At 38.8% G+C, this 18,512-nt stretch overlaps 1 protein-coding gene and 1 pseudogene across 3 annotated transcripts; both read left to right on the top strand.

Annotated features, from left to right (window-relative positions):
* Positions 1-1,699: 1,699 nt before the first annotated feature.
* On the top strand, positions 1,700-7,028 carry LOC122314935 (annotated as a pseudogene).
* Positions 7,029-7,942: 914 nt separating this feature from the next.
* LOC122317380 lies at positions 7,943-11,934 on the top strand. 3 transcript variants are annotated; one of them, XM_043134449.1, is made up of 5 exons: positions 7,967-8,361; positions 8,784-8,897; positions 8,998-9,068; positions 9,779-9,832; positions 11,492-11,622. In XM_043134449.1, exons 1-4 carry the CDS (start codon positions 8,191-8,193, stop codon positions 9,795-9,797), a joined length of 375 nt encoding a protein of 124 aa, XP_042990383.1. In that variant the 5' UTR covers positions 7,967-8,190; the 3' UTR covers positions 9,798-9,832; positions 11,492-11,622. The 3 variants fall into 3 exon arrangements, with proteins under 3 accessions (XP_042990381.1, XP_042990383.1, XP_042990382.1); XM_043134448.1 differs by lacking the exon at positions 11,492-11,622 and adding an exon at positions 9,940-10,457; XM_043134447.1 differs by lacking the exon at positions 9,779-9,832 and having other exon boundaries at positions 7,943-8,361; positions 11,492-11,934.
* The last annotated feature ends 6,578 nt before the right edge of the window (positions 11,935-18,512 follow it).

Below are 18,512 nucleotides of genomic sequence, written 5' to 3'. Positions count from 1 at the left end.
CGAGATCAGCGTGCATGCATGCCGTGAATGCTTAAAACATTATAAAAATTCGACATTAAGACCCACGCATGCATTACATAACTTGATTGATGAACATGCCACGTACCAGCTAGCCAGAGCCAAATATTTAAATTTAAAGCTGTCTGTGCCATTGATGATCATGAGTTGGGTACGTAAGATGGAAGAAGACGAAATAATTTGCTGCTCTATAAAAGGTATCTTTGCTTGTTAAATGCTTCCACTTGATCTTATCCACACTAATTAAGGGTTGGTTGTTGGTTAATCAAAATTAATCCACTTCTTTCGCTGTATTCTTTGCACTACTTGTTTGGAATATTTCTTTAAATCCAACCCTTTTCTTGGCTGCATTGAGAGTTGGAAGGCCATGCGAATATCCCCCTTAAATTTCATTTTTTTCACCTAATTTCTTTCCATTTTCAGGTTGGGCGAGCAATAGAAAATGGCCATCTATCCTCCATAATCCATATCATGCCCATTCTATTATCTGTTCTGTACACCCAATCAAACTGAAGTCAAACTGAAAACCAATGTACGTAGCAGATTACACCATCATCACTTGCAGACATGCAGTACAGAGGTCTGGGCCGAATTGGGCTTTCATGGACTGCGTTTATTTATGATCTTGAAGTGGGCTGGCCTGGGAGATTTGGGTCGGTTCTTGTCTTGATTTATTTTTCTTTTTGATATAGTGGATATGAGTTTCGGGCTGAATTTCAGAATGGGTTTTGCAGATCCTAAAAAGCCCAGTCCATCCAGTACAGCACAGGTCGCACTGACTACGCCACGTGTAATAATATAATGTTAATATATATACATATATATATATGCACTAATATATTCATTGTTATAAGAGCTTTCCCTTTTTTTTTTTTTTAAGGAATCATATTCATTGAATCATTATTAACTAGAGTTATTGCTTATCAACAAAACAAAATAGAAAACACATTCATTGGGAATCCCAAAAACAACTACTTTTTTTTTGTTTCTTCATTGTCTTAGATATAAGTTTCTCGGCATACAAGAATGAATCATATCAATGAAATTGTAAACTAAAAACAGCTGAATTTAGGAAAGGAAGTGACTTGACCAACGCGGGGTTGTATAACTAACGACCAGGGGGAGAGTCTCCCCATCGAGGGGTGGGCCACGACTAGCCCCAAACCATCGTGGGCCGACCGGCCATCCACGACGACTCTTGATAGGGTACCACCTTGGGCCTTCGCCCAAGTGGTAACATGGATTTTCTCCCTGTAATCTTTTTACTTAAATAATTATTTTCTGTTTATAAGTTTTTAATTGTTTTATGTTTATACTTTATTTTTAAATATTATTACTTTTTAAATAAGGAAACTACATGCTGGGTTGAAATTTGATTTAATATACCATCCACATAACTCATATAATATAATTTGATTTATAAAATTTAAATTTATATAACTTTATAAAATTTAAATTTATATATTTTTATTATAAATTAAATCCCTTCATATCAACAATATACTTACATAGAATAAAATATAAAAGAAAATGATATACGTAAAAAAAAAAATTATAATACTATCTTAAATGAAGATACTTTTATAAAATAATTTATAAAAATAATCTCGTTTTATAAAACTATCTTGATCTAAAAAATTATAAAAGAAAAAAAACAAAGTGCAAAATGCCCCCCAAAAAAACAAAAAAGAAAAAAAAAGTGCAAAATTCACCATCGGCAGAAAGTCTCGGGGTGATAGCCTCGGTGTACGTAGCAGCTTCTAAAGTATTCAGTGACTCTGAGGTTCAAAATCTGCCAGCCCCGCAATCTTGACGGAACCGTTGAAGGAAACAGAGCCAATCGCATGACCGCGCGTGGGATTAGCGCCTCCTTCTTAAGTAATTGACTGTGGCATTCTACGTAGAATCCTCGTAAAATCAGATCCCAATACTTTGTCCAAAGCGTCAGGTTTCGCGCTTCATGGAAATGAAGAATCATGAGCTACTATATCACTCTAACGATAAACAACAGAACCACAGATCAAGGGCAGCGAAGCTCAAGAGCCAGGTAATCTATATTCGATCTCTATTTCAAAAGTTAAACGACAGGAAATAAAGAAGTTAAAAAAACAAAAAAAACTGTTTGGTAGCTGAGAAAGCGTAGGAAAAGAAACAAAGCTAACTTCTGAATCTCTGATATTGCTAATAAAACTTTGACCCAAATTCAGTTGATGAAATCCAAGTGGGCTCTCTTTCTTTCTTTTTTCTTTCTCTTTTGCATTCCTTTTTTTGTTCTTGTTCTGCAGATCATATTGGTATTTTTTTATGGGCAGCTGAACATCAACATGGTATTGACAAATGAATGTTTAATCTGTTTCTCCTTTATTGGAAACATTGTCGCTTTGTTGAAAAAAACTCTGTACAGGCCCTGCTTTTTTATTGTAGGCTAATGATCACTTTTGTTTCCCGTGAAGGTGGATGTAATTAAATCTGAACATTTATTTTTTTATTGCATGGCGAAGTATAGAAGTTTGACGTTAATTGCTTAGGGAAAATTTAGTTTGGTAGATATCGGAGGAACCTGAATATTTTATAATTATGCTTTGTGTGTGCTATTAGGAGCTATATATGGAGTTTGTTGTTTGATCTAAAGTTGTGTATAGGTAATCACATCAGTTGACAACCAGCATTCAAAAATACTGAAAATTTTATTTTTTTCATAGATAAAGGAAAAATGTGTAAAGTACATCAAATTCTATTGTTTGATTTATGTAATACAAAATGCTTAATTAAAGTAGATAATGGTATAATCAATCTAGGTTGAGGTTGGTCAGAAATAGTCTTGCCAAGCTTAATAATCATGATTTGTTCTGGTTGTAAGCTCTTCATTGATGTGTGATAAACCCCGTACTGCTGTTTGCATGGAAGTGAAACTCTCATCGTAATTTTTGTTTCTCATTTTTAATGCATGGTGTTTTAAATCTTCTGAAATTATCCTTGATTTTCGCTTGCCCATGTCATTCATTTGAGGACAGACTTGAAGAGCTATTAAGTTGTTTGTCAATAAGGAAAAGGGCTTTCTTTCTATCTAAACTTGAAGATTTGGGATAAATTTCAGGGTTGATTATGTCCATTAAGAATTAGCCAACAACAAACATTTTGGTTTCTCAGAATGGATTGGCAAGTTTTATGTCAGGTAGAAACCAGGAGACTCCTATGGCTTATGGGCATGATGTTTGCAGTGATTACAGCATTCCAGTATTTCGAACTTCCGTATGGTAATGCTCTATGGTCTTTATTTTCTGCTGATAAGCCTTCGGCAGTGGGAAATAGTAGCTTCCTGATTGGAAATTCACCCCCTGAACCTGAGAAGATTGGTAACATGACGCTTTTGAATGTTTCAAACTCCACGAATACATCTGTTGTTAATGAGTCAGCTAATAATACCGGCATGTCCAAAGTAATGGATGGAAATGATCTTAAGAATGGTCTCGTCTCAGATAGAAATGGAGATCCAAACAAGTCTCTGGGATTGGATGAGAATGACGATGCTAATAAGGGGTCTTCATCTGAGAATCTGGAAGTGCTAAACAGAAATTCTACAATTTTGAATACAAAAGACTCAGGTAATGGATCTGCACTGGAGGAGGTCGTTAAAGAACCTAAGCAAGACTTCCATCAGAAGAAAAATAATACAGATGATATTCTTTCGGTAGGTAAGGTTGGAAATGGAACTGTTACTCCCATATCAGAACATATTGGAAACTCAGGTGCTCGTCCTGCAAGTCCTTTGCCTGCAACATCACCTATGAATGCGTCACCCAAGGCAGCTTCCCCCATCATCATGGATACAGATATTATAACACCCGCTGTTATTTCAAATACATCCTTAGAGGAGAAAATTGGAAATACCACTCCTGTGAGTGATACAAAACCTGGGCAATTACAAAGTGGCCTCACCCCGCCAGCCAATTATTCTTCTGGGACTGGAGTCCCCAAGGTGACTAAGGGCGTGGGAAGCCACCCTCTGTGGTAGTTTCAATATCTGAGATGAACGAGTTGTTGCTTCGGAGTCATTCTTCAAACCAGTCAATGGTATGTGTTTGAACTTTCGCTTGAACTATGGTGGGGCTTTTTCTTCTGTCGTTGTATTGAAGGGGATTGAATTCTTCGTGAATAAATAGCTTCAGATTTTTCCTTAATTATTTTTCCATTTTGTTTGTAGGCACCAGAATGGTCTTCTGCTGCTGACCAAGAGTTACTTTATGCAAAATCACTGATCGAGAATGCGCCCATCGTAAATAATGACCTAAAGCTTCATGCTCCTCTCTACAGGAATGTTTCCATGTTTAAAAGGCGAGCTAAGCATATCCTTTTGTGTATTAACTTATTCCTTATGACGATTTTCTTGTAAAAACCTCAGTGCTTTAAGTGTTTTTTACATGTGGAAATTCTGTCACTAAAAGAGAGATTTTCTACATGTCGCCTTTGCCCCCCTTCTCTTCTGATCTTCTCTCTTCTATACCTTCATGAAGTGCCAGACTGAAAAAATGAAAAAAAAATTGGCGGTTGTTTTTCTTTTTCTTTGTTTTTGGTTGTATGGACTGGATGTAAGAATGCTGTGCAAAATGGTTGTCAGTCTATATACATGTGTAAAATATGTTGATGGTAATCAGTATGTTTGAAAACTCATCTGAATTGTGTTGGCTTTAACAAACAGGGGGGATCAGAAAGATTCACCCAAATTGAATGGGGATCCCGTGGTTCTCTAGTTAAAATGGATGTGATTACTTTCTAGAATGATTTGTATCCTCGCTTGGGGGAGATTCTATCAATGTTTTTCTCCTCCCTCTTTTTGTTTAGAAAAATTCGAATGTCAGATATACCTCAACCCCACCTGCATTACCTCCCAAATTAAGACCTTGGAGCTATGTCTTCCTTGTTCCACATTTGGAAGAACATCCTTGTTTAAATATCCTGTCTGTGCGAAACATTGGACTAATGTATTATCTTGGGATAGACTGGCTGTTGTTTTCCCATCATTCGCTCTTCCTATATTTCTTTCTAAAATGAGCACAAGCTGTATAGATCAAGTCTTACACACAAACAAGGTATTATTCAGTGATACTCGAGTGAATTGCATCTTCATTACGTTGTTCATCCAAATTGCAGGAGTTATGAGTTAATGGAAGACATTCTCAAAGTTTATATTTACAGCGAGGGGGAAAAACCCATCTTCCACCAGCCACTAGTCATGGGAATATACGCATCTGAGGGATGGTTCATGAAGCTGCTGGAAGCTAACAAAAAATTTGTGACAAAAGACCCTACGAAGGCCCATCTGTTTTACTTACCCTTCAGCTCTCGATTGTTGGAGCTAACATTATATGTACCTAATTCACACACCCGTAAGAACCTTATACAATACTTGAAGAACTACTTGGACATGATTGCAGCCAAGCATCCTTTCTGGAACAGAACTGGAGGAGCAGATCATTTTCTTGTTGCTTGTCATGATTGGGTACGCTTCTCATGCTTCTTCCCATAAAAAAAGAAAAAAAAAAGAAGAAAGAAAAAAAAAAAGCTATGTTCTGCCAATCACTTGGGAGCATTTAAGACTTGACAAAAATTCTAGCGATATCCCAATTTGTCTAACATAGCATTTGAATGAATCATTGTTTCGTAGTATTTCACATGGCCTAAATGATTCAGAAAACTATTAGGTATTTTATTTTTTGTGTTAGGCAACATACTCTTGATTTTGGAGCAGTGTTAGTTTCCCTTTGATAATAACCATTCTATGAACTGGCGATCACACATCTTTTTAACTCTAGTAACTGATTATTATGATTTTTCTGCTTGGAGTACGAGTATGACCATGTTTTAGAATATGGGATGTAAGTTTGAGTGCTGTATATAATGAATTCAATAACCATTTTACTGTGCCATCGAAAACCTGAATTTCAAATCATTATCAAATCCCAATCACATTAGATGGATGTATTGTTCTAATGAAAGTTCACTTCCTCAGGCCTTAGAAGAAACAAGGGAGCATATGAATAAGTGCATAAGAGCCCTCTGCAATGCTGATATGAAAGGTTTTGTTCTCGGAAAGGATGTATCTCTTCCGGAAACATTAGTACGCTCACCTCAGAATCTACTAAGGGAACTTGGAGGAAAACCTTCCTCCGAGAGGTCAATCCTAGCTTTCTTTGCAGGAAGTATGCATGGTTATCTGCGGCCATTTCTGTTACAAAACTGGGGAGAGAAAGATCCCGACATGAAAATCTTTGGTCGAATGCCTCATGTCAAGGGCAATAAGAACTATATTCAGCACATGAAGAGCAGCAAGTATTGTATATGTGCAAAAGGCTACGAAGTCAACAGTCCACGAGTGGTGGAGGCCATATTTTATGAGTGTGTCCCAGTGATCATATCTGACAATTTTGTTCCTCCCTTTTTTGAAGTTTTGAATTGGGAATCCTTTGCTGTTTTTGTCTTGGAGAAGGATATTCCAAACTTGAAGAGTATACTCCTTTCAATACCAAAGGAGAGGTATCTTGAGCTACATATGGGGGTAAAAAAGGTACAAATGCATTTTCTCTGGCATGACAAGCCTGTGCAGTATGACATCTTTTATATGATTCTACACTCCATTTGGTACAATAGACTTAATCAAATAAGCCACAGATAGCTAAGAAATGTTAGCTAGCTCCTCCAAAATCATCTTCAAAGATTGCTTCAGAACCACTTATTCCGGTGCCACCAAGTTCCATACTCCAGTCTCAGCACCCTTGGACGAAACTAGAATACCAGAAAAGTTTCAATTTCTATATTTCAAAATTTTTAGGTTCAGTTTGAGAGATGAGGTTAGCGTATGCCCATTAGTTCCTTAAAAAAGAAAAAACAAAACACAAAAGAAAAGTTCAACTCTATGTACCTGTAGTCTTTTCTTTTCATTCAATAAACTTCCCTTTTCATTATGATGTTCTTTTACACTCTTAAAATTATGCAATTTTCCAATTCAAGTAAAACAATGGACGCGATTCCAATGAGTTTTTGAAATGCAAAGAAATGAGTATGGATATGTACGAATATAAGTGAATAGCTCTTAGGACCCTTATTTGAACTGCTAGAATTAGACGGACAGCACATCACATGTTTATGTTACATGAGATTGTGCTTTCTCTTAAGCTTTGAATCAATTTTGGTTGTCTAAACTCCGGTCAAAAAAATCCTCTGTGCTCGCGGCGAAGAAGAAAAGTGGCTTTCACACTTGGTCAAGGTCAGAAAAGCGTGGCGTGTATAACACAGTACGAAAAATATTCCGTTAAGCCGTTAGCGCGACGGTAAAAGTCTTAGCAGCAGGACACGCGTCGTAACTATTGGTCACGAGAAAGTTAGTAAAAACAGATTATATTACAATGGTATAAGGATTGAGATTCTACAATTCTTTTATTCAATTTTTTTTAATATAATTTAAGAGGAATAAGCATAGCTTGTGAATGTATTGTATTTAACGCTGTTTATGAACAATATTTAATACAATATGAAGCCCATGTGAAGTATCTATTTTTCTTTAAACTGTAAAAATTACTGGATGAAAAGTCGTAGAAAATAAGATCAATTCTACAATTAATGATAAGAATCGGGTGCCCCTCTTGCTAACGTGGTCGCCCTATCTATTAAGACTATCTCATTCATATAAAAAATATATATATTAATATTTTACACTTCTATAAGTATAATAATTAATAAATCTTACAATAAATGGTATGTTATACCTCAAATTTATAAATAGAATGCGCGCAGCCGTATCCTAACCTGGCTCCGTTAGACACTTGATTTCTACGGTTTATTCTCAGCAAAGCTCAGCCGCCGAAAGGTACAACGTAGTTAAAACCTTTGCTTCATTCATCCGTTGCCGTTGGTTTTAAAAAGGCAGTTAAACAACGTCAACCAGCAAATCCAACACCTTTTTCATATTTTACACGATTTCTGTCTCTCGTCTTTATTTATTTTTTTCACAGAATAAATAACTCATTTTTACCGAGAGTCGTAGCATTATTACAGGGGTGAGGAGGGACAATATAGAGCTGATGAATAATCGACTGGAGGGCAAAGCAATAATAAGAAGAAGTAGATAACGGAATTATCAGATCAATAGCACAGATTTATATATTTTTCATATCAATGGCTACGGAGACGAAAAGCTGTGCGGTGAAGGTGAGGCCGAGCCTGCAAGATGGTCCTTCAAAAGGAAAGTTGGATTCTTCTTCTGCCAACAGGAAGAAGGTTGAGGGCTCAATCAAACAGCCTATTGATTCAAAGCAGAAATCTGCGACTACTGTCGCAAAAACTGAGGTGCCCATCTGAAATCTCATTGCTTTTTGCGTTTCGGAGTTGTTTATTTGTGTTCTTTGTAGCTTGAGATGGTTCTTATTGATTAGTCCCTCAATTGGGCGATTTAGGTAGCACTTAGGAATTTCTTTGTTATGTGCGTTCTGAATTTGCAGTCGATGGGATGATTTGGATTTTGGAGTTTCTGGGTCGTTTGCAATGATTTTGATGGATTGGATTTATATAGATGTGGTTTTTGTAAATCCATCTGTAGAAGTCGCAATGAATTGGGTATTTCTGGGGGCAATATGGATATTGTCTTCAGTTGACTCTGGTCCTTGTTATCTGAAGACTTCTCCGTATCAATTGCATTCATCTAACACTGAGTGCGATAAATTTAGATAAGTCTTTGCGTTAAATTTAAATAAGTTTTGCTAAATGTGAAGGTTAAGTCGAAAACAACATCAGCATCAGCAAAAACAACAACAAAGACTACTACCAAAGTAAGAGAGAAGAAAGTGTACACTTTGCCCGGTCAGAAATACGATCCTCCTGAAGAGGTTCTGTGCCCATGCCATTAGTCTCTGTTTCTTTCTTTAGAAATGCCTATAGTGATGTAACGCCACTTATACCTTATATTTTGCTGCTTTCAACTGACAGAGAGAACCCCTCAGGATTTTCTATGAGTCATTGTCAAAACAGATCCCCACAAGCGAAATGGCAGAATTTTGGTGAGCTTTCTATCTATTCTTACAGCTGGCATAACTGCTTTTAATCCGATTTAGTATATGTGATGCTCACTTGTGAGCCTGTGAAGTATGAAACTTGTTTTACTCTATTCGTTGCTCCACACAAAAGTAGACCATTTTTAGTCCTGGTACTTATCTTGGGATTTCGTAAATCGTTTTCTTAAAATGCTGGACTAACCTCTCCTTCAACCCTAAGTGGACTTTAGGGGAAGGGCAGAGCCTAACCTTCCAGTAGGCAGATGTTCGTTGTAACCAATCTCCTGTAGACAAAAGGAAAGATAATTAGTTAGAAACTTAGAATGAGATTCTTTGTGCCATTGGACATACTAGCGTTTACAAAACAAAGCCTGGACAGCTTCTTGGATGCAGTGAGGAGCTAAAACTACATTCTGGGGTCTGGTGATTGTTGGTCTGGCTATATTGCAAACAGGTTTTTTCTGCACGTTTTGATTGTGTAACTAAACTAACTTCTTGTTTGAAGGGAATGCACATGCATTCTTTAATAACTAAGATGAAAAATATATGCATAAACTACTCTAATATGCATCGCATAAGCAAATGCAATGATAAAATTCACGTTTAAATTAAGGGAGGAAGCCAGAGAAAAGGTTTTTGATGCCTCCTTTTCTGCTGACCTTGCATATAGTAGCTCGACCAGCTCGTCATTTGCTCTGGGCTCTCTTCTGTGTTAGGTTGCTGACGGAGGCATGAGCATGGTAGCCTGTACAAGGTCAAAATGATCAAAAGTAAGGTTTTATTAGTTAGATCTTTAATTCTTTAAGGATTGGGTCATTAGGATCTTATTAGTTAGATCTTTAATTCTTGGATATTACTTTCACTTGGGTTCTTTCAGGATTGTATCACTAGGCTTGCATAGTTATCTCTTTCACAATTGTAATGCCCTTTCTGGCTAACGAGGCAAGGTGGTTCACTTATCCTAACATTTGTTCGGGGACACCTCTTTGGCTTGAAGAACCTCCACCAACAATTGTACCTCCATTCGTTTGGGGGAAATTGCCGCTGACAAGATGATAATTTGCTTAACTTGTTTTTGCTTTCTCTCTAAGTGGGCAATGTTCTGGGTTAGAAAAACTGGGAGATGGTGTATCATTTATTGGCAGTAAGCCTACAACTTGAGCATTGCAACCATCATGACCTTTCCAGTAGACGAATTGTAGTCTTGGATTCCAAGCCAACTTATGATTTCCTTTCTCGCATCAGTCTTTGAGCAATCCAACCCAAATTAAGCTTCATCTGATGTACGCTACTACTTAAATGCATGAATCTGTTGCGAATATTAGCACTATCAACTGTAACTAATATAGATTGAGTCTTTCAGTTTCACTAGTTAAAATATTTATATTGCGAGCTTATCTCAGTAAGTCCCCCTCCCCCTCTCTTTCCGGCCTCACCGTGGTTGATTTTGGTAGTTGTTGCAGGCCCCTTACATTGTAATTCATGCATTAGATTTTGTCAAGGGGCACCTATGTGATCAACAGACACCACGACAGCAGTAGTTATTTGGCACCAGTTTAAACAACCTGACTATCTGAGATAGTTTGAGCCAACCAAATCTTGGATTTGGCTTGGGCTTCAGACAATGTGTGTAACTCGGTGCCTCTTTTACGGTTGGCCTTCACTATGACTCCAAAGCACCAGATTTGCAGCTCGCCATTGTATTAACTCATATCCTTTGGGTTCTTTCGCTCAGCATTCTGATTCCATGGATCCACAGTGTGAAAAGATAGTTTAGACGCACCAAATAATCTGAACTTTCTACTAAAAGTCTAAAATGCCAAGATGGAAGTCTAGCATCCATTGATTTAGAATTTCCAACCCTATGGGTTAAGCTATAACGAAATAGACTCCGGAAACTACCAGTTAAAATCATTTACCTCAATGGCAGAGGTGCCTTCTCCATTGTGACCTGTGGATATCACAGCATGTCTTTCCAATTGCATGCGAAAGCTAACAGCCAACTACAACTACAAGCTGACTTCCAAGAGCATTCATATGTTCCTTTAAGATTAATATTTGGAGAAAATTTGCTTGAAGGGAAAATAAATCATGGGAAGGAAATTCTTAGTGCTTTTGGAATAGTTACTTGACTCAGATATCCATAATGCTTTGTTGATAGCCGTAGCTACTACGTGTTACATGAAATAATTTGAGTGGGATATGACATCCTCGCAAGAAGTGGCATAGCAGAAAGGAGCAACTTTATGATTGTTGCTTCTTGGACTCTGCAACCAGTAAACCATCTCTTCTGTGCCGTATGAATGCCATTCGTTGAAAATCATTCTATGCTGAAGAATGTAGTATTTATTGTTACTTTTCTCCCGACTGATCAGTAAAACAGTTAGTGCCGAGTTATGAGAAAACGAATAACATATCTCCAATTGCAGGATGATGGAGCATGGATTGCTCTCCTCTGAAAGAGCTAAAAAGGCATATGAGAAGAAGCTGAGAAGGCAAAAGGAAATTCGGATGGGAACTCCTATTAAATCTTTAAAACCACTTAGTAAACCTGAGAGTTCACAGAAGCAACAGCAGGCATCAAAGAATGGCAATTTGAAAGCTAAGAAAAGAATAATTAATGAGAGTGATGATGAAGAAGAATTCATTCTGAGCCCCAAGAGAAGGAAAGGGTAAGGAGGAAAAGCCCTCTCACTGTCTGTAACGGTATAATACTAGAAATTGCAACATTTATATTCCTTTGCATTAACCGCAAAGAGGCAGGCGTCTTTTAAACAGTCTACCAATTGATAGACATTCTTTTATTTTCTAACTTGTTGGAATAATGAACCAAGAAAAGTACTGAATCCACTTTCATTTGGAGATTTTCTAATTGATGATTTTCCAAGTTTATCTCCTCGTACTTTGAGTTCTGAAGAGCTGAAACCGGCTATTTCTGGGATTATTGCTCCTTGCTTGATTGGCGAGCTTTTCCAGGTAAACCAAATGACAACCAATCGAACTAGATTTACTCTGTTTTTCAGTGCACGTACAGGTTCCTCCATGTTTTTCTAATCAACAGTATATAAATTTTTTTAATTCACTTTTTGGGAGGGGGAAACTTTATAGGATATGAATGTAGTTCAGTTCACGAAATGAAGATGATGCAATAATGCTATACCATATTATTAAACACTCAGGTTGTTTCATAATTCTTAAACCTTTATTCATGATCATCAGCTACGCAGTCAATCATAAGATGGTTTCGATGTTCTAATATAGCCGTCCTTCGAAAAACAGAAGGAGCTAATAAATGGTCTGGAATGATCAAAGTGGACTACTTTTTGACCAAAGATAAAGAAATTGAATGGGCCAGAGCCACCTTCATGTATATATGTCCGACAAAATGATAATTTTTCCATGACCTTCCTTCGATTTTACCTAGCCATGTTGTGCAGCTGCATTCAAACTTAGAAAATTGAAGGAGCCCAATGCATCACATGACAGTGTTATGGAATGCCATTACAAAAGCACGAGTACTTTCTGAACTTGCAGTAGTAAAGGACGGACATGCTTTAGGTCAAAATTAGAATTGAGATAATATATATCTTTTTACTCTGTGTCTGTGTATCCGCATGTGACCGGCCATGTATATATAAAAAGCCTATATTATGAATATGCATCCATGCGCCTAAACTGTGTTGCAGAGGAGACAAAATAGTAAACGGTGAGCCATGCACCGTTTGCTTCTTTGGCTCATTAGGCACCGTTCGGTGCTTTTGTATTGTTAGGCATCTCTCCAAGAATCATGCAGCAAATTGCTGCAACGTAGTGATCTGCTCTCCTATAAATAGGAGAGCTTAAGGGTGCAGACAGTGTGTGCAGCAGAGAGTGCAGACAGAGTGTAGAAGAGAGAAAGAAGAGAGGAAGAGAGTGGGTGAGCAGAAAAAATTTTTCTATAAAAATTATTTTCATAGTGAAATTACAGCATCTGTGGACGTAGGTAATTGCCGAACCACGTTAAATTTTGTCCCACCTTTATTTAGAATCGTCTCTGTGTCAGAACAACTCCCAACAACTGGTATCAGAGCACTGGTTCGAGCTCTCCGAAAATTTAAGTTGTTCAAAATCAAATTTTGACAACTCCACGGTGTTCCTCGCGTCGAGATGAATCCGTTGCCGCAAACGGAATCGAAAACGGAGGTCGGACGAGGCTACACACGCCCCTAGAAGATCGGCGCGTGCATCTGCTGCAACCCACGCGCCCCACGCGCTCCAGAGGTTGAAGACGCGTGCACCACACGCTGGGCGCGCCCCCACGCGCGCCAGAGGTTGAAGACGCATGAAGGACACGCGCCCACGCGCCCCCATGCGCCCTAGAGAGGTTCGGCGCGTGTGTCACACGCGCCTCACTCTCCCCCACGCGCCACAGTACTGTACGCGCGTGTATTACACGCGCCCACGCGTTGCCCACGCGCTCTGTGCAGCGCGTGTATCTCACGCGCCAGACAGATCAGAACCGTCCGTTTTTCAGGTCTGTTTTCGGCTAGATCTAAGCCATTTGGAGTCCGATTTCAATGATCAAATAGTGCTTTCCAACTATTTGGATCATTCCGGACTCATCCGTACGATCGAAATTTTGAGATTCGGCATCAGTACATTGGATTTGAACCATCTACGTGTTGCAGATCATTTTTGGGCTAGATCACGCCAGTTGGAGTTCCATCGCGACGATCAAATAGTGCTGACAAACTATTTGGATCATTCCGGACTCGTTTCCAGCTAATTCAAGTGTTTCAGACGCAACAGTGATCTTTGTTTATTTGAATTTGAACTCATTTGTAAAGTTATGGCTGGAGAAGAAGCTAAAGGTGTTGGTATCGAGAAATTTGACGGTACAGATTTTGTCTACTGGAGAATGCAGATAGAGGATTATTTTTATGGGAAGAAACTACATCTTCCACTCTTAGGAAGAAAGCCAGATGATATGAGCAATGAAGATTGGAATTTCCTTGATAGACAAGTGTTGGGAGTCATTCGACTAATACTGTCAAGATCAGTTGCACACAATGTGGGAAAGGAAAAGACCACAGCGGATTTGATGAAAGCTCTATCAGACATGTACGAGCAGCCATCAGCCAATAACAAAGTGCATTTGATGTACAAGCTATTCTACTTGAGAATGGCAGAAGGAACTCCAGTTATTCAGCATCTGAATGAGTTCAACACCATCATCAATCAATTAGCTTCAGTGGGAATTGAATTTGATGATGAAGTACGTGCACTGATTGCTCTAGCTCAATTGCCAAAGAGCTGGGAGGTCATGAGAACAGCTGTTAGCAATTCTTATGACAAAATAAAGATGAAGTATCAAGATATCCGGGACCATATTCTTAGCGAGGAAATTCGCAGAAGAGATACAGGAGAAGCATCAACTTCCAGTTCTACCTTAAACCTCGAGACGAGAGGTAGAGGAGCTAGTAGAAGTTCAAATCGGGGCAGATCAAAGTCCCGAAGAGGCAGAAGTAAATCAAGGTCCGGAAAACAAGTACAGTGCTGGAATTGTGGCAAGATTGACCACTTCAAAAATAATTGCAAGGAAGTAAACAAGAAGAATGAGCATGACTCTGTTAATGCCACAACAGAAGATCTCCAAGATGCCTTACTCCTTTGAGTCGACAACCAAATTGAATCTTGGGTGTTAGATTCAGGAGCCTCGTTCCACACTACAGCACACCGAGAAATCATGCAGAATTATGTCACTGGTGATTTCGGGAATGTGTACTTAGCAGATGGTGAAGCGTTGGAAATCGAAGGCATGAGAGATGTACCAATCAATCTGCCCAATGGAAGTGCATGGTTGCTACAGAAGGTGCGACATGTTCCTAAACTCATGAGGAACCTGATTTCTGTAGGACAACTTGATGCTGATGGGCATTCGGTACTATTTACCGGTGGCATGTGGAAGATAACAAAAGGAGCTATGGTAGTAGCTCGAGGCACAAAAATAGGTACTCTATACATGACTTCAAGTATTAGACATACTATTGCAATTTCTGATGCAAATGCCAACCTATGGCATCAAAGGCTTGGTCACATGAGTGAGAAATGAATGAAAGTACTATTATCCAAGGGGAAGTTACCAAAGTTGGAATCAACTGATTTCGACATGTGTGAAGGTTGCTTTTTTGGAAAACAAAAAAAAGTTAGTTTCCTGAAAAATGGTAGAACTCCAAAATCTACAAAGTTGGAGTTGGTGCACACAGATTTGTGGGGGCCATCCCGAGTCGCTTCTCTTGGAGGATCGCGGTACTATGTTTCATTTATTGATGACTCAAGCAGGAAAGTATGGGTTTATTTTTTGAAAAATAAATCTGACACATTTGATACTTTCAAGAAGTGGAAAGCCATGGTTGAAAATGAAACAGGCTTGAAGTTAAAATGTCTGAGGTCAGACAATGGAGGAGAGTACATCGACGGAGGGTTCAAAGAATCCTGTGCTACAAATGGGATTAGATTTCAGAAGACTATTCCCGGGACACTGCAGCAGAATGGCGTAGCTGAACGCATGAACAGAACTCTCAACGAACGTGCCAGAAGCATGAGGCTGGATTCAGGATTGCCTTAATGTTTTTGGGCTTATGCAATTAACACTGCAGCCTATTTGATTAATCGGGGACCTTCAGTTCCCTTAAAGTTCGATCTACCAGAAGAAGTCTGGAGCGGAAAGAAGGTAAATCTTTCCCATTTGAAAGTTTTTGGCTGTTTATCATATGTTCACATAGATTCTACTGATCGTAACAAGTTAGAAGCCAAATCTAGAAAATGTTTTTTCATCGGTTATGGTGATGAAGAATTTGGCTATCGATTTTGAGATGATAAAAATTGCAAAATCATCAGAAGTAGAAATGTGATATTTAATGAGCAGATTCTGTACAAAGCTAAGTCACAAGCTGAATCTGAGGAACAGCCAAAGAAACCTGAGGTTGTTGATTTTGATGTTACTCGAGTCAACACTGATCAGAACGAGGATCAAGAAAATGATGATACACAGATCGAACAACATACACCACTCATTGCTACTCGAAGATCTTCAAGGACAATCAGGCCACCACAGCGGTTCTCACCATCTCTATACTACATCTTGCTAACAGATAGTGGTGAACCGGAAAGTTATGATAAAGCTCTACGAATTGAAGATTCGATCAAGTAGGAGAAAGCCATGCAAGATGAGATGGAGTCACTGATGTCAAATCAGACATGGGAGCTAACTAAGTTTCCAAAAGGCAATAAGGTTTTGCACAATAAATGGGTGTACAGAATTAAAGAAGAACACAATGGTAGCAAGCGCTACAAAGCCAGAATGGTCGTGAAGGGGTTTCAACAAAAAGAATGTGTCGACTACACAGACATTTTCTCCCCAGTTGTAAAATTGACTACTATCAGGCTAGTGTTGGCAATTGTGGCTGCAGAGAATCTACATCTTGAGCAGTTAGATGTGAAGACTGCATTCCTTCATGGTGATTTGGAGGAAGACATTTATATGCACCAGCCACAAGGATTCTCAGTGAAGGAAAAAGAGAATCTAGTTTGCAAACTGAAGAAGAGTTTGTATGGCCTAAAACAAGCTCCACGACAATGGTACCGGAAGTTTGACAACTTCATGTGCAGTAATGGATTTACAAGACTGCAGGCCGATCATTGTTGCTATATGAAGAATTTTGACAACTCTTATATTATCCTACTGTTATATGTGGATGATATGCTCGTTGCAGGGTCAAGCATCGAGGAAATCAATAAACTGAAGAATCAGTTGTCAAACCGGTTTGAGATGAAAGATTTGAGTGCTGCAAAACAAATCCTTGGTATGAGAATTATTAGAGACAGGTCTAATGATACTCTCAAGCTCTCGCAGGAGGAGTATGTAAAGAATGTGCTTAGAAGGTTTAACATGGACAAGGCGAAACCAGTAAGCACACCCTTAGCTAGTCACTTTCGACTAACTAAGGATCAGTCGCCAAAGACGGAGGAAGAGCAAGAATGCATGAACAGAATACCCTATGCATCTGCTATTGGTAGTCTTATGTACGCCATGGTCTGTACAAGACCAGATATTGCACAAGCAGTGAGAGCTGTGAGTAGGTACATGAGTAATCCAGGAAAGCAGCATTGGGAAGCAGTCAAGTGGATTTTAAGATATCTACAAGGCTCTTCAGATACGTCACTATGATTTACAAAAGCAGGTTTAAAACTACAGAGATATGTAGATGCTGATTTAGCAGGTGACGTTGACAGCAGAAAAAGTACTACTGGATTTGTGTATACGCTGGGTGATACAGCTGTATCGTGGGCTTCTAAGTTATAGAAGATTGTTGCTCTCTCAACTACAGAAGCGGAATACGTTGCTATAACTGAAGCAGGGAAGGAAATGGTTTAGTTGCAGTCATTCTTGGAGGAATTGGGAAAGAAGAATGAAAAAGGCATTCTGCACAGTGATAGTCAGAGTGCTATTTTTCTTGCAAAAAATCCAGCCTTTCATTCCAGAACAAAACACATACAGTTGCGATACCATTTTATCCGATCTCTTCTCGATAGTGGACAGCTGATACTTGAGAAGATTCGAGGAACAGAGAATCCAGCAGACATGTTCACAAAAGTAGTTACTGTTGACAAACTGAAGCTGTGTATAGCTTCAGTTGGACTTCGTACTTAAAGGCATGACTTGAAGTTGCTGTGATGATTGCTATGAAGATATGTAGACTCATTTGTCTCCAAGTGGGAGATTGTTGCAGATGGAGACAAAATAGTAAACGGTGAGCCATGCACCGTTTGCTTCTTTGGCTCATTAGGCACCGTTCGGTGCTTTTGTATTGTTAGGCACCTCCCCAAGAATCATGCAGCAAATTACTGCAACGTAGTGATCTGCTCTCCTATAAATAGGAGAGCTTAAGGGTGCAGACAGTGTGTGCAGCAGAGAGTGCAGACAGAGTGTAGAAGAGAGAAAGAAGAGAGGAAGAGAGTGGGTGAGCAGAGAAAATTTTTCTGTAAAAATTATTTTCATAGTGAAATTACAGCATCTGTGGACGTAGGTAATTGCCGAACCACGTTAAATTTCGTCCCTCTTTTATTTAGAATCGTCTCTGTGTCAGAACAGCTTCCAACAAACTGCACAATAATGGAACCTGAAAGCAACAGCTGCATCAACTACGATCGATGACCGACCAAATTTAAAAAAAAAATAAAATAAAATGTTTAGGTCAGGCCCCACGTCCCATATGTGAATTAATGTCAACGATGCAGAAATGATCCATGCACGGCTGTATCGAGAGTGAGCGTGTCTGTGTCCCAATATACAAATGAAGTGGGCTTGCTTGCACATGAAATATTACAGGTGAATAGAACACTGGCATATTCATTAAATCCTTCATGTACGGAGTTAAATTTTGTAGAAATTGCGATATCCTTGGTGAA

The sequence above is a fragment of the Carya illinoinensis genome, chromosome 7, assembly GCF_018687715.1.
Source record: "Carya illinoinensis cultivar Pawnee chromosome 7, C.illinoinensisPawnee_v1, whole genome shotgun sequence".
Classification (NCBI taxonomy): Eukaryota; Viridiplantae; Streptophyta; class Magnoliopsida; order Fagales; family Juglandaceae; genus Carya; species Carya illinoinensis.
This window is presented reverse-complemented; position numbering and strand designations above follow the sequence as displayed.